Below are 14,864 nucleotides of genomic sequence, written 5' to 3' on the forward strand. Positions count from 1 at the left end.
TGTGTGCGTGTGTGCGTGCGTGCGTGTGCGTGCGTGCGTCTGAATGCTGCTCTGTTTTATGATGGAGTAGAAAAGGAAAGAGCGGACTTGATTTGAGATCCAGACATGACGTCTGGATGTGAATCCGACCGTGAACGGGTCTCTATATATTAATTTTTTCTTCTCTTGTCTGATCAACAAAGTAGATAAATCCACAGGAAAATGATTGTGAATAAAAATGTGTTCTCAGTGCTGGTAAAAACATAAATTAAAGAAAGCAATGAAAACATTAAGAAAATTATTTTTGGAAAAAAGCTAGGGATTTTTTTTAAGGAAAAACTATATTTAAAATCATTATCATTACGTATTTCAAAAAAACTAATTTTCAGGTTATTTATTTATTCAATGGTTTTTGTTTTTTTTTTTTTACTAATTATTTGCTGATTTTTGGGTCATTTTTTGTCCTGTTTTTCATTTCCTTCCTCCCATGCTTTTGAAAAAATCCAGCCATTTGCTCCAGTTTCACTGGGTTAAACCTGATGAAGGGGTGATGTGTTTGTAATGAAGGTGTGTGTATGATGAAGGTCTTATCATCATGTGTTTTTTTACATCAAAAAAATAAATGCTGCTTTCACTAGCTGCAGTTGCATGGACAGCAGAATAGGGAGTACCAAATTTTAAATTTGGGCCGATACAAATGTTTTTTTTCTTTTTCTAATGTTTAATCTGTTTCTGTTGTTATTTATTCCATATTTTGTGCCAAACTCCCTTTTTATAAGCATAATTTGAATGTGTCTGTCTGTCTGTCTGTCTGTCTGTCTGTCAGAGCGTTGAGGAGGTGTGAGGAGATGATCCAGCGTTACAGTCGGGAGCTAAACTCAGATGCAGCTGTGGGGAAAGCTGTGGAGGACTGCATGAGGGCCATCATAGGGGTCCTGCTCAACCTGACACACGACAACGGTTAGCACACACACACACACACACACACACACACACACACACACACACACACACACAGATTAACAAATCCACTCTTTCCTGTAGCTAAACGTAAACATGTTTACAGGAGTTTTAACTAGGAAACTAAAAGCTTGATAAGTTGATTTATTGGAAGTCATTGAATTATTACAGCTGACCTGAGCTTCACTGCAGTTTGTGTTCCTAATGTGTGTGTGTTGACGTGTGTGTGTGTGTTAATGTGTGTTTTCATGTGTGTGTGCAGAGTGGGGCAGTACAAAGACCGGAGAGCAGGAGGATTTAATAATGACGGCTCTGAACTGCGTTCTCAAAGTACCCCAGTATCTTCCACAAGAGCAGAGGTTCGACATCCGGGTACTGGTGAGTCACACACACACACACACACACACACACACACACACACACACACACACACACACACACGGGAATAACAATGAGATATGTGGCCATGATGTTCCTGCTTTGACATGAAGATGTGTTTCCACATGTGTCAGTTAATGGAGCTCAGAATCTGTGAAACACGACCTGTAATAAAACAACAGACTCTTTGTCACGCTGTAACTTTAAAACACCAGGTGGCAGCTGTGTTTTATCCATACCTCTGACTTTGTGTGTGTGTGTGTGTGTGTGTGTGTGTGTGTGTGTGTGTGTGTGTGTGTGTGTGTGTGTGGTTCAGGGTCTGGGCCTGCTGATCAACCTGGTAGAGTACAGTGCCAGGAACAAGTACTGTCTGATGGAGATGGAGATGGAGGGAGGTCAGGGTCCCTGCGACTCCACCGTCCTGCTCAACCCTCAGCACCAGGACATCACCAGCAGCGGCCCGCTCAGCGCCATCGCCGCTTTAGTACAGGTACGCTCCATCTCTGTGTGTGTGTGTGTGTGTGTGTGTGTGTGTGTGTGTGTGTGTGTGTGTGTGTATGTGTGTGTGTGTGTGTGTGTGAGAGACCTGTGTTTTTCTGTCAGCATCATGACACAATACCATGAAAAACATGGATATGCAACACTATTTTTGAAACCAACTGGAAAAAAATTGAGTTTGACTTTGTACCCATCAAAGAAACATGCAGCCCAATTTAAAAAAAACAACAACACAGACAAGAAATTATAAATGAAAACAAGAATAGAACACAATAAATTAAATTGTATTTATTGTAAAATTTATTTTGTTCATAAAAAAATGTTGGAAAAAAGTCATCAAAATAAAAGTCTATAGAATTAAATTAAATTAACTCAAAGGACAAAAAATAATGTAAAAAACAGTAATTAAAACTTAAAAGCTTTATGTAACAATAATAATTTCACAGTGTTGTTCTACGGGCTTGTGAAAGTCACAGAATCAATAAAATCCTTGAAAGATTTGGAAAAGTCATGGAATTTTGTTTTTTATCATGTAATTAATTGTCATCGTCTTCCATAAATCACCTCGCAGTGTCATCTAACAGACTATTTATTTTTGTAGCTTTGATGTACAGCAGCTCCAATATGAGTCTGTGTGGCAAATTTTTTGTTCTCGCCCAGTGAACCAGCTATCGTCCGCAGTTTTTGATTAATTTAATATCGAATTACAGCTAGTTTTGGTTCTGGGATATCATATTTTTTTTGCCTCCGCCCTGATATTATGGAGGGTCTTTTCCACAGCGTCTCTCTCCTCGCAGATCGATGACTGCAGCAGGTGCTGTCTGAGAAATATTTCAAGCTGAGCACATTTACATTTGCGACTGTAGATGAATCGTCGTGTTATTCTCGGTGCTCACAGTTCGTCTCATCAGTGTTTTGTTTCCCATGAGCACCGTTAAAGCTTCATTTAAATCGAATCATCTGCTGTAATCAGATCTGGCTGATGCTCTTCCAGTGAAGAAGAGTCGGCAGCCTGATGACACTCAGACAGTAACAAGACACAGAGCGCAGAGGTCATTTCTTTTCAAAGGAAAATCGTTGGGAAAGAGCGGACACAGAGACAGACTGAGACTTTTTCAGTTTGAGTTGTTTCTAAAAGTGATGAAAGTCGGAGCGAGTCCGGACTTGATCCTTTCGGGAGTTGCTGTAGAGGAAAATATAGACAAGTGAAATGTTAAAATTAAGGTGCAAGGTAGATTTATTTGTCATTTTTTACACGTAGTTTAGGGATTGAAATAAAAATTTGTCCCTAAATCCTGCTACATCTTTTGGCGTCGAAGGAGGAGTTTAGGAGTCTGAAGGAGCCTTAGAATTAAAGTCTTTTTTTTCTCTTGCCTGGACCACATTTTTTCCCATAATTTGTGTTTTTTGAAACTGGTCCAGTACTGAGAGAGAGCGCCGCAGCCAGCAGCTACACGGCAGGCTGCAATTTAATGACGGCGGACGTCTGTGCATCGTCCGTGGACGTCCTCTGTGGACGTCCTCTGAAAGTGTTTTTGTCACTGACGGGCTCAGATAGCATGCGTGGGGAAACACCAGAGGCAAGATAAAACCTATAATTAGAAAGATTGAAAAAATGAATAAATGAATAAAAAGTAGTGATGAAAAAATAAATAAAATACTTAAAACTGTAAATAAGAGGTAAATTACAAGATAACAGCACAAAGTAAAATAATACATAAGTGATTAAATTACATAGGAAGTAGTAAAACAGTGAAACAGAGTGAAATGTTTAAATAAATAGTCAAAAGATATATAAAGTTCAATTAAAAGCCAAACTAAAAAGTTGCTTAGACACAAAAAAACACGGAGAAATCAAGGTTAAAATTACTGAAGTCAGCTGCTGTAACGATTTCACTGAGTGGTAAATTGGACATATTTTTATATCACCTTTCAAAAAGTAGAATTCACTCAAAGTAGAATAAAATACAGAATATATATATAAAATCTAAATAAATAAGCAGATATCCAGATTCTATAAGTCTTCACTGTCTTCGTGTCGGTCCTCCTCAGCTGTTCCTCCAGCGGGAGCGTGCCGCCATCCTGGCTGAGGCACAGACAGATGACCTCATCAAGGAGGCGCCGAAGCCGGCGCTGGACCAGAGCGGGGAGTGGCAGGAGACGGGCGGAGAGATCCAATGGGTCGCCAACGACAACAACACGGACAAACAGGACGACGAACGGAAGAAGAAGGAGAAGGACGAGGAGGACGAGGAGCTGGACCTCAATAAAGGTACACACAGGTTGTTTTTTAGATGTTAGCAGTCAAAAGTGTGTAGATCTGAGAAATAAAACATCATAATATTTAATTATGTTTCTTCATCCTCCTCCTCCTCCTCTCAGCTCTGCAGCACGCAGGGAAGCACATGGAGGACAGCATCGTGGCCTCCTACACAGCACTGCTGCTGGGCTGCCTCTGTCAGGGGAGCCCGGTGAGTGACACACACACACACACACACACACACACACACACACACACACACACACACACACACACACACACACACACACAAATAACAAGAACAAAATTAATGCACTGAATATCTCTCTTATTACGGCTGTTTTATTGATTTAACCTTCATTTCGGCTGTTTTATTGATTTAACCTTCATTTAACCAGAAAAACAAAATAAATAGTAAATGAGCTGCACTTGTGTCGCACTTTTCTAGTCTTCCGACTACTCAAAGTGCTACGTGTCACATTCACACATTCACACATTCACACATTCACACATTCACACACTGGTGGTCGAGGCTGGTATTGTGATATTTTTCTGGTTCTTTATTAAGTGTGTGTTTTGTCTCTCTGTGTCTCTCTTTCTGTCCACCAGTTGAATGTGACTACTGTGAGAGATAACCTGCCGAAAGGAGATTTCTCCATCATGACAGAAATGCTGAAAAAGTTCCTCAACTTCATGAACCTCACTGTGAGTCGCAGCTCTCATGATACTGCACATCTGTCCATGAGTTATGACGTAACATCTCACCTAGTGTTTTATCTTTTATCTTTACGTGTGTTCAGTGTAACTTATAGCTTTATAGGAGGGTCAAAGTTCAAGATAAAGTGACTAAAATAGGATGTCCCACTTGTATATGCACCACGCAGCAGTGCATGCTTTGTAAAGGCGGTTTCAGTGGGCACCGAGAGTTAAAAAAAAGATAGTATGTGATTTGGGACATGGTTTATGTTTGTCAGTTATTACTGAGCTGCATTTTATACTTTTTCTAAATATTCTTGTTTAGCTGTGATTTATGTGTTTTATATGATGAAAGTTTTGTGTGCATGTGTCAGTAAGTGTAGACATTTTTCTGTGTGTGTGTGTGTGTGTGTGTGTGTGTGTGTGTGTGTGTGTGTGTGTGTGTGTGTGTGTGTGTGTGTGTGTGTGTGTGTGGGTGTGTGTGTGTGTGTGTGTGTGGGGTCACTCACCTGTCGTCTCTCTGCAGTGTGACGTCGGCACCACAGGACAGAAGTCCATCTCCCGGAACCTCGACTATCTGGAGCACTGCTAGAGAGAAGCCTCTCTCTCTCTCTCTCTCTCTCTCTCTCTCTCTCTCTCTCTCTCGCCCTCTCTCTCTCTCTCTCTCTCTCTCTCTCTCTCTCTCTCTCTCTCTCTCTCTCTCACACACACACACAACACAGCCATCTCCCTCATCTTCATCAGCATCACCTTGTTTCTTTCTCCCTACAAGTCTTCTCGTTAACCTCCAGTAAAAAAGTGTTTCAGCTGCGAAAACAAGCCGCCCCCCGCACACACACACACACACACACACACACACACACACACACACACACACACACATTTTATTTAACTTTTGTTAGGTACAAGACAGTATTTTCATTTTCCACCCGTCCTCTATTTATAAAAGTTTCTCAGGACGATGTTTTTTTTTCGCTTTTTGTTTTTTTAAACACCCTAAAAAAAAAAAGAACCTTCTCACAGCTCAGACCCCCCTCCCCTCCTCGTATCGATCGGCGACAGGTTGGAGTGGTGCTGTCATTTTCTGCAGCCTGTCATCAAAGCCCTGCAGGTCTGCGCTCGGCCTGTGCAGCCGATAATCGCCAAAACAACTCGAGTGGTTAAAAAAACAATTGCTGCTGACCGAAATAATCGCTCCATGAGCCATTTTCTTCTTCTTCTTCTTCTTCTTCTTCTTCTTCTTCTTCTTCTTCTTCTCTTCGTGCTGCTTTGACCTCTCGACTCTGTCGGAAGGAGGCGGTTTGAGGCAGAGAAATCAAAAGTATCGATCTTTTCTGGCCAAAGTGCAGAAATGGCGAGTTCAGGCCCGCAATTGCAGGTGTTTGTGGTGTTCAGGCGGTATTTTGAGGCGGGATGGCCTGCAGGCGTTTGCATCAGGTCTGTTCTTAGGTGGTTTTGTCTGAATTTAACCAGAAAAATTCTCTCTTAGAGCTTTTTCTTTCAGCCTCTGCAGCAGACGAGCTGATTTAAAATCTTCTCGTGCCGTTATTGTAACAGACGCGTCTCCCAGCATGCCGAGTGCTCACAACAACACACCTGAGACAAACACGATGACCCTCGAGGTTGTTAAAACTTTGAACAACTCCCCGCCCTCCTCTAAAGGCAGAAACTTTTTTCCCTTTCAAAGAATCGATGGCCCTCTCGCTCCACATCAAAGCTTTGTGTCTCGGTGGGACCCGAGCCCTCCGGACCAGAACCTGTCCTCCTTCAGCTCCTTTCAATTACCGCCCACGCGCGTCTGCTCGCCGCTCGCAGAAGAGCCTTCAATTACAGCACAAAGGCGGCCGCGATGCCCCGGTCTGAGAGGTGAAGACGAGCAGCTTCCCTGCGGTTTGAAGCGAGCCGCCGGCGGAGAGGCTTTCTCACATCAAGCTGAGGCTTTTTTCTGCCTCTTTGCTGGTTTTTCAGCTGAACTTTGTCGTCTTTATGGAAAAATCCTCCTCGGGTGCTTTTTGTTGGTCCGAATCAACTCATCTCAGGAAGGAATTTTCTGTGACGGATTGTTTAACGTTTCCACGGTCGGTCATTGATCTTTGGAAGTGTCCGAAAAGGCTGCAAACCGCAGAGTTTCGTCTCCTCTCTGCTGGATTTCTGCATGTGGAAAGTCGATTAGTCCAACACGACAACTCAAAGAGAAATTCAAACCTTTGTCTTTCTGTTTTTGGGTGTTTTTTTATTCATCACCTAATCATTTTAGGACATGAGACAAGACTAGAATTTAAAATGCAAAATTAAGCAGCTGTTCGTCAGAAGATTAGAGGCGATTGTTCCCTTTTATATTTCTTTATCATCTTTTTAAAGACGCACGCTTTAAAAACGGTTTATAAGTTGTAACAAATGTCTTTATAAATGGTTAAAGAGATAGTTCCATTAATTTGAAGTGGTGTCGTATGAAGTACTTATACACAGTCAGTGTCTGTTTGGAGAAGCAGGCAGCAGTACTGACAGGCAAACTCATCGATCTGCTGCTGCGGACGAGGTCAGCATTAAAATGTATTTTAGCCACCTAAAGAAAACAAATCAACATCTGCCTAAGTGAGCTTTATTTATAGGATTTTCACTGCTTTACCTTCATGTCAGAATGATTTTCAACTTAAAAAGAAACCAGAGCCAGACTCATTCAGAAAAACGGAGCTGCTCTCTGCTGCCGCCTCCATCAGTTAGTCGCTTTGTGTTAGTGCGTGACTTCTGTGTTTTAAAGGGTTAATTCAGAATCTCCAAAGTGAATCTACAGCACCAACGCTTAACTACCAGCAGCTCCTGTGTTCAGAGATGTTACATTGGTGTTTTTCTCAGTGGAGTTTGGTGGCTTTGACGAGCGCAGAGATGTGGAACTGAAACAGTTAACGGGAATCCCGTCAGGATGGGACAGAAAGGTAAAGCAGTAAAAATACTCCCAGTACACAGTACACTTTAACTGATTTTTGTATTGTTAGGTTGGACTTATTTTAGGCGGCTAAAATCCGCGCGAGGCGACTGACACCTGCTGTGTTTCAGACACTGAGCCCAACCCCAACTGCATTTTTAGGGCCGTTACTGATACCAGGAACTCATAATAATAAATCTCCATACTGATATATCGGACAATATTCTGTCCATCTGTGTATATATATATGTTTATATATGTACAGCTGTTTTTGATGCACTCTGCCTTTACTTCTCAGATTAATATGAGATGTGCTGTCAGTAATTAAAATTAAAAATTAATTAAACAGAAAACGTTACAGCTGTTGTCAGGAAAAATGTGTTGCAAAAATAGTTAAAATGTTTATTTTGATTAACAATAAGGATCAACAATACGTCATATAACCCCACTTCAAAAAAACCCAAACGGCCCCGTTAACCCTTTGAAACCCGAGCAAACTGGCCTGATTTCTTTCAAAAACACGAGGAACGCAGTGAGCGACTTGACCCAAACATTTGCAGCAAATTAGTTAAAAGAACAATATTTCCAACCTGAACATTAAAAAAAAACTAATACAAACAAGGAAATTACCTGAAAACAATTCAATTATTATATATTCTGTAACATATTTTAAATATATAATGATATGTAATTCTATAATATAGTTTCTGGAGACCTTTCTTTTTTTTTTTTTTTTTTTTTAATTTTCTAATATTTCTCTCTCAACATTATTTTTCACATTATTTTCCAGTCACCTTTTACCAATTTCTTGCAATTTGCTCGTTGCCTTTTCCCAAGGATTTTTAGAGAATACATTTCTTGTAAAAGGTGTTTGAATGCAGCACAAGAAAAACTGATGTTCATGGAGGTTTCAAAGGGTTAATAAAATGTTTATTTGTTCTTCATAGACGAGTTTTTAGTGCGGATAAGATTTTCCTGCAGAGCCGCAGAAGACATGTAGCTGTTTAATCATAAACAATCATAAAACATTAACACATGATTTATTAGTTACAACTCATAAACAGTTTGTGAAACGGTCTGAAGGTGACGGCGGTTTGTTTTTTCTCCGTGTCCGAGACGAGCTGAGAGCGAAACACAGCGGAAGGATTTAAAAGAGACATTAAATATGAAAACTGCAGCTTTTTACTTGAAGTATAACTTTTTTAACAACAAAATACTTTCAAAATAATTCTTTGCACTTAATTTTACATTTCGATTATTAATTTAGCGAAAAAGAAAGATGACGTTAAACAAAATCAACAGTGATGATCAGTTTTGGACGCTTTTGAAACAAAACAATGTTACATTTATTTTTTAAATTCTCACCGACACTTTTTTTTCTGAGCAAAGCGACGACGGTGCTTTTAGTTCAAATGAATAATTTGTTGCAATAAACCCATCGAAATGTTTTTTCCATCAGTTGCAGAAAAACAAATGTTTTCCCCCAAAAACTCAGTTTGAGCCATGAAAGTCTAAATTAAAATCCTGCTCACCTAAATGAAACTAAACTAGGACTAAAGCGCTGCAGGCTTTCTCTCATTTAGAAAATTAACTTTTTATTGTGGTTTTTTTCTTGTTCAAATAAGGAAAAGTTCTCCTGGATTTCATCATTTGTAAAAGTTTTTAGCATGTGTCATCGTTCATCCTGTTAACATCAGTCTGTGATCATCACACACACACACACACACACACACACACACACACACACACACACACACACACACACAGTTTAACCCTCACACTCCTTTTTTGTTATTTTAAAGTTTACAAGAGCTTTATTCACAGACGTCTGGAAGAATGAATGGACGAGCTTTTTGTACATAGTTGTTGTACATAGATTGATTTCCTCGTGTAGGAGGAGAGGTTGATGGGTAATGGGGGGGGCGGTCGTGGGTGGTTGGGGTTGATGGGGGGTTAAATTTAAATCTAGACCGGTAGACTCTACTTTTCTGAATCTGACTCTATTTTTCATTTTCTAAAGCCTTTTCCTCCCGTCAGTCGGTCGTGTTGTTGTTTGGGACGGACAGACAGAGAGCTTCGTAACGAGCCTCCTGCAGGAAAACTTGATCTTTGTACCAATTTGCAGACTGATGTCTTTGGTTACCTGTACATAATTTTAAAAGAATAAAAATTGCTACTTTCAGTACTTCCTGCTCCGTCTGTCTTTTTCTCTCGCTGTCCGCCCGTCGCGCTTTATCGATGATAATTTTTTTGTTCAAATTAAGAGAAATCATAAATCCCATAATAATCAGGGTCATGGAATTTCACAATGACATTTTTCAGGACTGGAATGGAAGTACTAAAAATCATCAAAAGTTTTGGAAAAAATCATGGGAAAGAAAAAATGGCATCCCTGTAACATAACGGTAAATGTATTTTCCTCAGCTGATGATGTAACGTAGCTTTAATATGCGTCCTTTTGGCTGTTTGTTTTTTAAATTTGTTTAACACCAAAGTTTCTGCATTTTCTCCCCACATTCATCCCTCTCTTCATTTCTGCCCAGGAGGCACAGCAAAGCATTTTCTTATTTTTCAAAAGGAGGGGAATACAACTTTAAATGTCTGTCTTTTGTTTTTATTTTACCAAGAAAAACAAGAAAAAAAATGCCTTCCAAACCCCCATTTTATTTGTTTCTTTTCTTTTTCTTTTAAGGGAATTTTTGTTTGTTTCTTTCAATTTTCTGCAATTTTTCCTTTATTTTTTGGGATTTTCCTTTTTTTTTAACCTAAACTTTTTCAGGCGATTTTACTTTTGGTGTTTGTTTTACTTTAATATTGTTGGTGATTTTTATTGAAAATGTAAAAACAATTGGCAATGTTATTTTCCCCCGAAAGATTTGTTTGTAAAGAAAACCATGGGTTCGGAGGGCATGTATTTCAGGTTTATTTACATAAATATTTGTCCATTTTTATGGCAGCCTGAAAAAAAGACTTTTTTTAAGGGGGTCATGAAAAAGAAATGGCACAAGGAAAAATAAATATTTTGAGTACTTGAAAAGTCATGGAAAAGTTTTGAAGTGTTGTCCATGAAAATGTGTGTGAACTCTGAATAGTATAACATAAACTCATCATTTTTGTCCTGTTGGCAAGAAAAAAAGTGTTTTCACTCAGATGCAGCTTTAGACTCCAGGAACTCTCAGACACCTCAAATTATTGTGGCAGTAAATTATGAAAAATAATGATAATAAAATAATGGAGAAAAAACCGTCACTGCAGAAAAACTAATATTTACAGTCTTATAAATGAAGGAAAAAGTCTCACTTTTTAAAGTTCAGTGTGTTTGAAAAGTCATTTTGTCCCGCTGCTCCTCTCCCACATGATGTCCTCACTGTGACTCCTCTGCCGCTCCTCTGCGCGCGCGGGACCTCCGCTGCTCCTCCCGGTGTCCAAGTCCCGGCCAGGCCCCGGTGGCTCCCCCGCCGCCGCTGTGGGCCCTTGTGAGGGCCGCGGGGCGCGGGTTGGGGCCCCGCAGGCGCCCTCCTGCAGCAGCTCGCTGAGGGTGGCGATGTAAATCTGCGCCATCTGCAGCGTCTCGGACTTGGACAGCTTCTTGTCGCTCTCCAGGTTCGGGATGACGCTCCGCAGCCGGTCGAAGGCGACGTTCAGCCCGAGCATCCTCCTCCTCTCGCGGGCGTTGGCCGCGAGCCGTCTCCGTCTCTGCGCGCGCTCCAGGGCGCACTTGTCCGGCTGCAGGTAGTGCAGCGCGCCGCCGCCTGGGCCCAGCCGGAGCTCCACGATGGCGCATGGAGCGTCCCGATGGTCGCAGCCGCGTCTGGAGCGCTCTGCCCCCGGTCGCTCCTGCGCGCGGCTCCGCTGCAGCAGAGCCTGGATGTCGGCGTGCAGAGCCGCCGGGGCCGCGGGGCCGTGCCCGCCCTCCGGGTCCACGGACAGGAACGGCGCGAAGAGGCTTTTACTGGGCGGCATCGCTTCTCCTCTTCCTCCGAACAAACTTTTCCCAAACTCTGTGACACCCGCTCAACTTTCTCCACTTTGATGCGCGAATTTATGGAGGCGCGAGGACGCGCAGTGCGTGGCGCGGGGGCGTGCAGAGGGTCGTGTGCTGCCTAATGAACAGAGCCAAAGTGCCCGCAGGAGGTCCATTAACAGGGTTCATCAAAAGAGGATTAGAAGCGTCTGAGTGCGCCGCTGTGGGCCGATACACCCAGGCGGCCAAGCAGGAGAGGAGAGAGGAGAGGAGAGGAGAGGAGAGAGGAGAGGAGAGGCGAGAGGAGAGGAGAGGCGAGGAGATGAGAGGAGAGGAGAGGAGATGAGAGAGGAGAGGAGAAGTAGACTCTCTCCCCAATAAAGAAAAAAATGTGCCTCATGGAGTCCTGAAGTTGTTGTAGAAGATTAAAAGTATAAAAATAATTAAACTGTTCAAAATACAGAGCAACAAGAACACTTAAAAAACTAATAACTAACTAACTAACTAATAACTCTGCATTTTAATAAATGTTTCAGAGATATGAAAAAAAAAACTTTTTGCTTTTAAAACTTTGAATTAAATCCTTCAGTTATCAGTAGACCAAAATAAATAAATATGTGCACTGAAAAATATGAATTTTATTCTGAAATATATTACTCATTTAGTCCTAAACATATATAAAAACATGTTGAAAAACTGCAAAACTGATGAAAAATTAAGTAATTGCCCAATAATTTATTTATTTACTTAATTTTTACCTTTCTCATTCATTTTGTGATTTTAGCAGCCTGAAGGTAGTTTATATTTTACAGTTAAAAACTTATTCATTAGTTTATTAATTTATACTTTATTTACTTGTTAATTAGACTTAATATGTTTAAATTTGACCAATTGTAAGCCAAATAAAAAAAGAAGAAAAATTAACCATTTCTTTGAGACTTTCATGTTGTATTTGTTTGGTAATATCTTCACTAAAATAACTTTAATTTGGGAATCAGGCCAGTGGACGATGTTCAAAATATGAATCGTCTCTTTCAACAATTATTATTATTGTTATTATTTATTTAATTGATGTCCCTGTTTTTTTTTTTGTTTTTTTTTTTTTTTTGTTTTTTTTTGCTCTTTATAAAAAAAGATTTTAGCAGCCTTTTTTTAAATCTTTGTATTTATTTATTTACTTATTTATTAAACTTAATGTTTATACGTGACCAATTTTAACCCAACAAAGTCATGAATAAATTAAGGCTTCATTTTTATTTTTCCCTCAGTTTGATTCTCAGCACAGTGAAGAGGGCTTTGAGACTTATGTATTTGGGGGAAAAAATTACAGATTTTTTCTTTAATTTTATTTTGGTGACAGTTTGTGGGGCGGAGGGTGTGTTTGGGGGGGATTCATGACTTCCTGGCTGCAGAGCTGCTTTTCTCCTGCTGAGTTTAATCTCAGTTTTTTCATCTAAAGAGCTTTTTAAATTTGTCAAAGTGCCACAGGAGTGAAGTGAGATTTCAGGCATGCGGTGATGATGTATTTCCTGTGTGTCGTCCACAGGTTGTAGTGTGGTCATGATATTTGTTAAAGTTCCTCCGCTCGTCGCTGCAATTCCTGTTTTTCGGCTGAATTTAAGGCGCTGCGGCTCCCTGAGGTTAAAGCGCGCTGATGACTGACAGTAACTGGCAGCCTCGTATCCTCTGGACGAACTCTAATGGGATTTAGCAGCGTGTCCTGAGCGCCGTGTGCCAGCTCTCTGCCGGGCCGGGTCTTTACAAACGCCTCAGCGTGGCGCCGGGCCGCCACAAAGATGGCTGCGTGACACAGGGGAGCATAATAGACTCCTTATGGCCAGCAGGACCCTCGCTGTCTGAGGCCGCCGCTTCCTTTCTTTTTAATCTGCAAGCTGGAGCACGTGGGGAGGTTTGGCTTCGCGGCTCAGATGACAGTTGTTGGCACGCTCCGGTTTATTAAACCTAATGAAACGGCTCATTGCAGCCAGTGGACGGACACGGGCCGCAGATCAAACCCTCACGCCGCTGTGACTGACCGTGCAGACCACACCTCACACCACTTCAGTTCTCCGACCGAAACACAACTTTGTCTCTTCTGAGTTTACTTTTTGGTTTTTTTTAACAAACTTTTTTACATGTAAGAGGCCCTTTAATTTTCTTTCTTTTATTTTTAGAACAATCAAGTTTAAATCAGAATCAGAATCAGAATCAGAAAAGATTTATTGCCAGGTATAGTTAACACAATACGAGGAATTTGTTCTGGTGGTTTGGTGCAACATAAATATAGAAAAAAAGAAAACAGATAAAATAGAAGATACAAATATAAAATATAACTATAGGTTATATAAGTTTAAAAAAAGCAGTGATACTAGACTTACGGCCCTGGTGGCCCTCAAGAGGGTGCCGGGTGGCCCCCCAACCATTTTCTAATTCAGCTAGAATAGTTTTTGTCCTTTTAGTCTCCATCAGGTGTCAGAGACATAAAACAGCATCAAAATAGAGCTTATTGATCAAAAAAAGAGCCAGAGGAGGATCCCCCACACCCCCGACAGAGGACACAGCTGAGACGCTAATGTCCTAAAATCATAGAAACATTAAAATGTGGCATCCTGAATTCTGAGAAATGTCCTAAAATCCAAGAAACGTCTTTAAATCCTAAACATCCTTAAGTCCGTGAAATGTCCTCAAATCTGACAAACGTCCTACATTTCGAGTAATGTCATAAAATCCAAAAAACATCTTAAAACATCTTAAAATCCTAGAAATGTCCTAAGATTTAATACATTTCCTAAAATCTTTGCTAAAATCTGAGGAACGTATTTGGGGCTGCTGTGACTGGCCCCTGATCTCCTGTCATTTTCCAAAAATTGGCCCCCCAGCAAAGCCGGTTCTGCTTTATTGTCTTTGAGTGTCTCTGAGCTCTTTGGTTCCTCCTGAAGACGTAAATCTTTTAAATCAGCTCACCAATAAAAATGGGATTTGTAAAAACAGCTGCTCAGGACCAGTCCGTGTATTGTGTTTGGGACTATTTTCAGTGGTGGATTAATCCACAATCGGTTAGATTCAGTCCATCAGAAACAGAAATATTGATCTCTGATTGGCTGAAGAACAAACTTCATGCTGATTTCTGCTCGGAGGAATGAAAATCAAAAGGACTGGTCAGAAATCAGGAGAGGTTCGACTTCAGTCGTTAACACGCTCTG

At 40.8% G+C, this 14,864-nt stretch overlaps 2 protein-coding genes across 2 annotated transcripts in view; one reads left to right on the top strand and one right to left on the bottom strand.

Annotated features, from left to right (window-relative positions):
- The window catches only part of LOC121958579 (wings apart-like protein homolog), a 37,115-nt gene extending 27,233 nt beyond the window's left edge, over positions 1-9,882 (top strand). Inside the window, exons 14-20 of the mRNA XM_088069727.1 lie at positions 806-939; positions 1,202-1,317; positions 1,634-1,807; positions 3,868-4,087; positions 4,198-4,286; positions 4,685-4,780; positions 5,298-9,882. Of these exons, the coding sequence (XP_087925853.1) occupies positions 806-939; positions 1,202-1,317; positions 1,634-1,807; positions 3,868-4,087; positions 4,198-4,286; positions 4,685-4,780; positions 5,298-5,363 (895 nt within the window). The 3' untranslated portion in view covers positions 5,364-9,882. The remainder of the gene's footprint in view (positions 1-805; positions 940-1,201; positions 1,318-1,633; positions 1,808-3,867; positions 4,088-4,197; positions 4,287-4,684; positions 4,781-5,297) is intronic.
- An 863-nt stretch (positions 9,883-10,745) lies between these two features.
- Positions 10,746-12,568, bottom strand: atoh1c (atonal bHLH transcription factor 1c). The gene has a single exon (XM_088069728.1). The coding sequence runs from the start codon at positions 11,658-11,660 to the stop codon at positions 11,025-11,027; it is 636 nt and encodes a 211-aa protein (XP_087925854.1). The 5' UTR covers positions 11,661-12,568; the 3' UTR covers positions 10,746-11,024.
- Positions 12,569-14,864: the final 2,296 nt, after the last annotated feature.

Source organism: Plectropomus leopardus, chromosome 19, assembly GCF_026936395.1.
Source record: "Plectropomus leopardus strain MGB_pleo_1.0 chromosome 19, ASM2693639v1, whole genome shotgun sequence".
Taxonomy (NCBI): domain Eukaryota; kingdom Metazoa; phylum Chordata; class Actinopteri; order Perciformes; family Serranidae; genus Plectropomus; species Plectropomus leopardus.

Coding starts and splice junctions, on each gene's coding strand:
- atoh1c (XM_088069728.1), bottom strand. CDS start 11,660: ATGCCGCCCAGTAAAAGCCTCTTCGCGCCGTTCCTGTCCGTGGACCCG.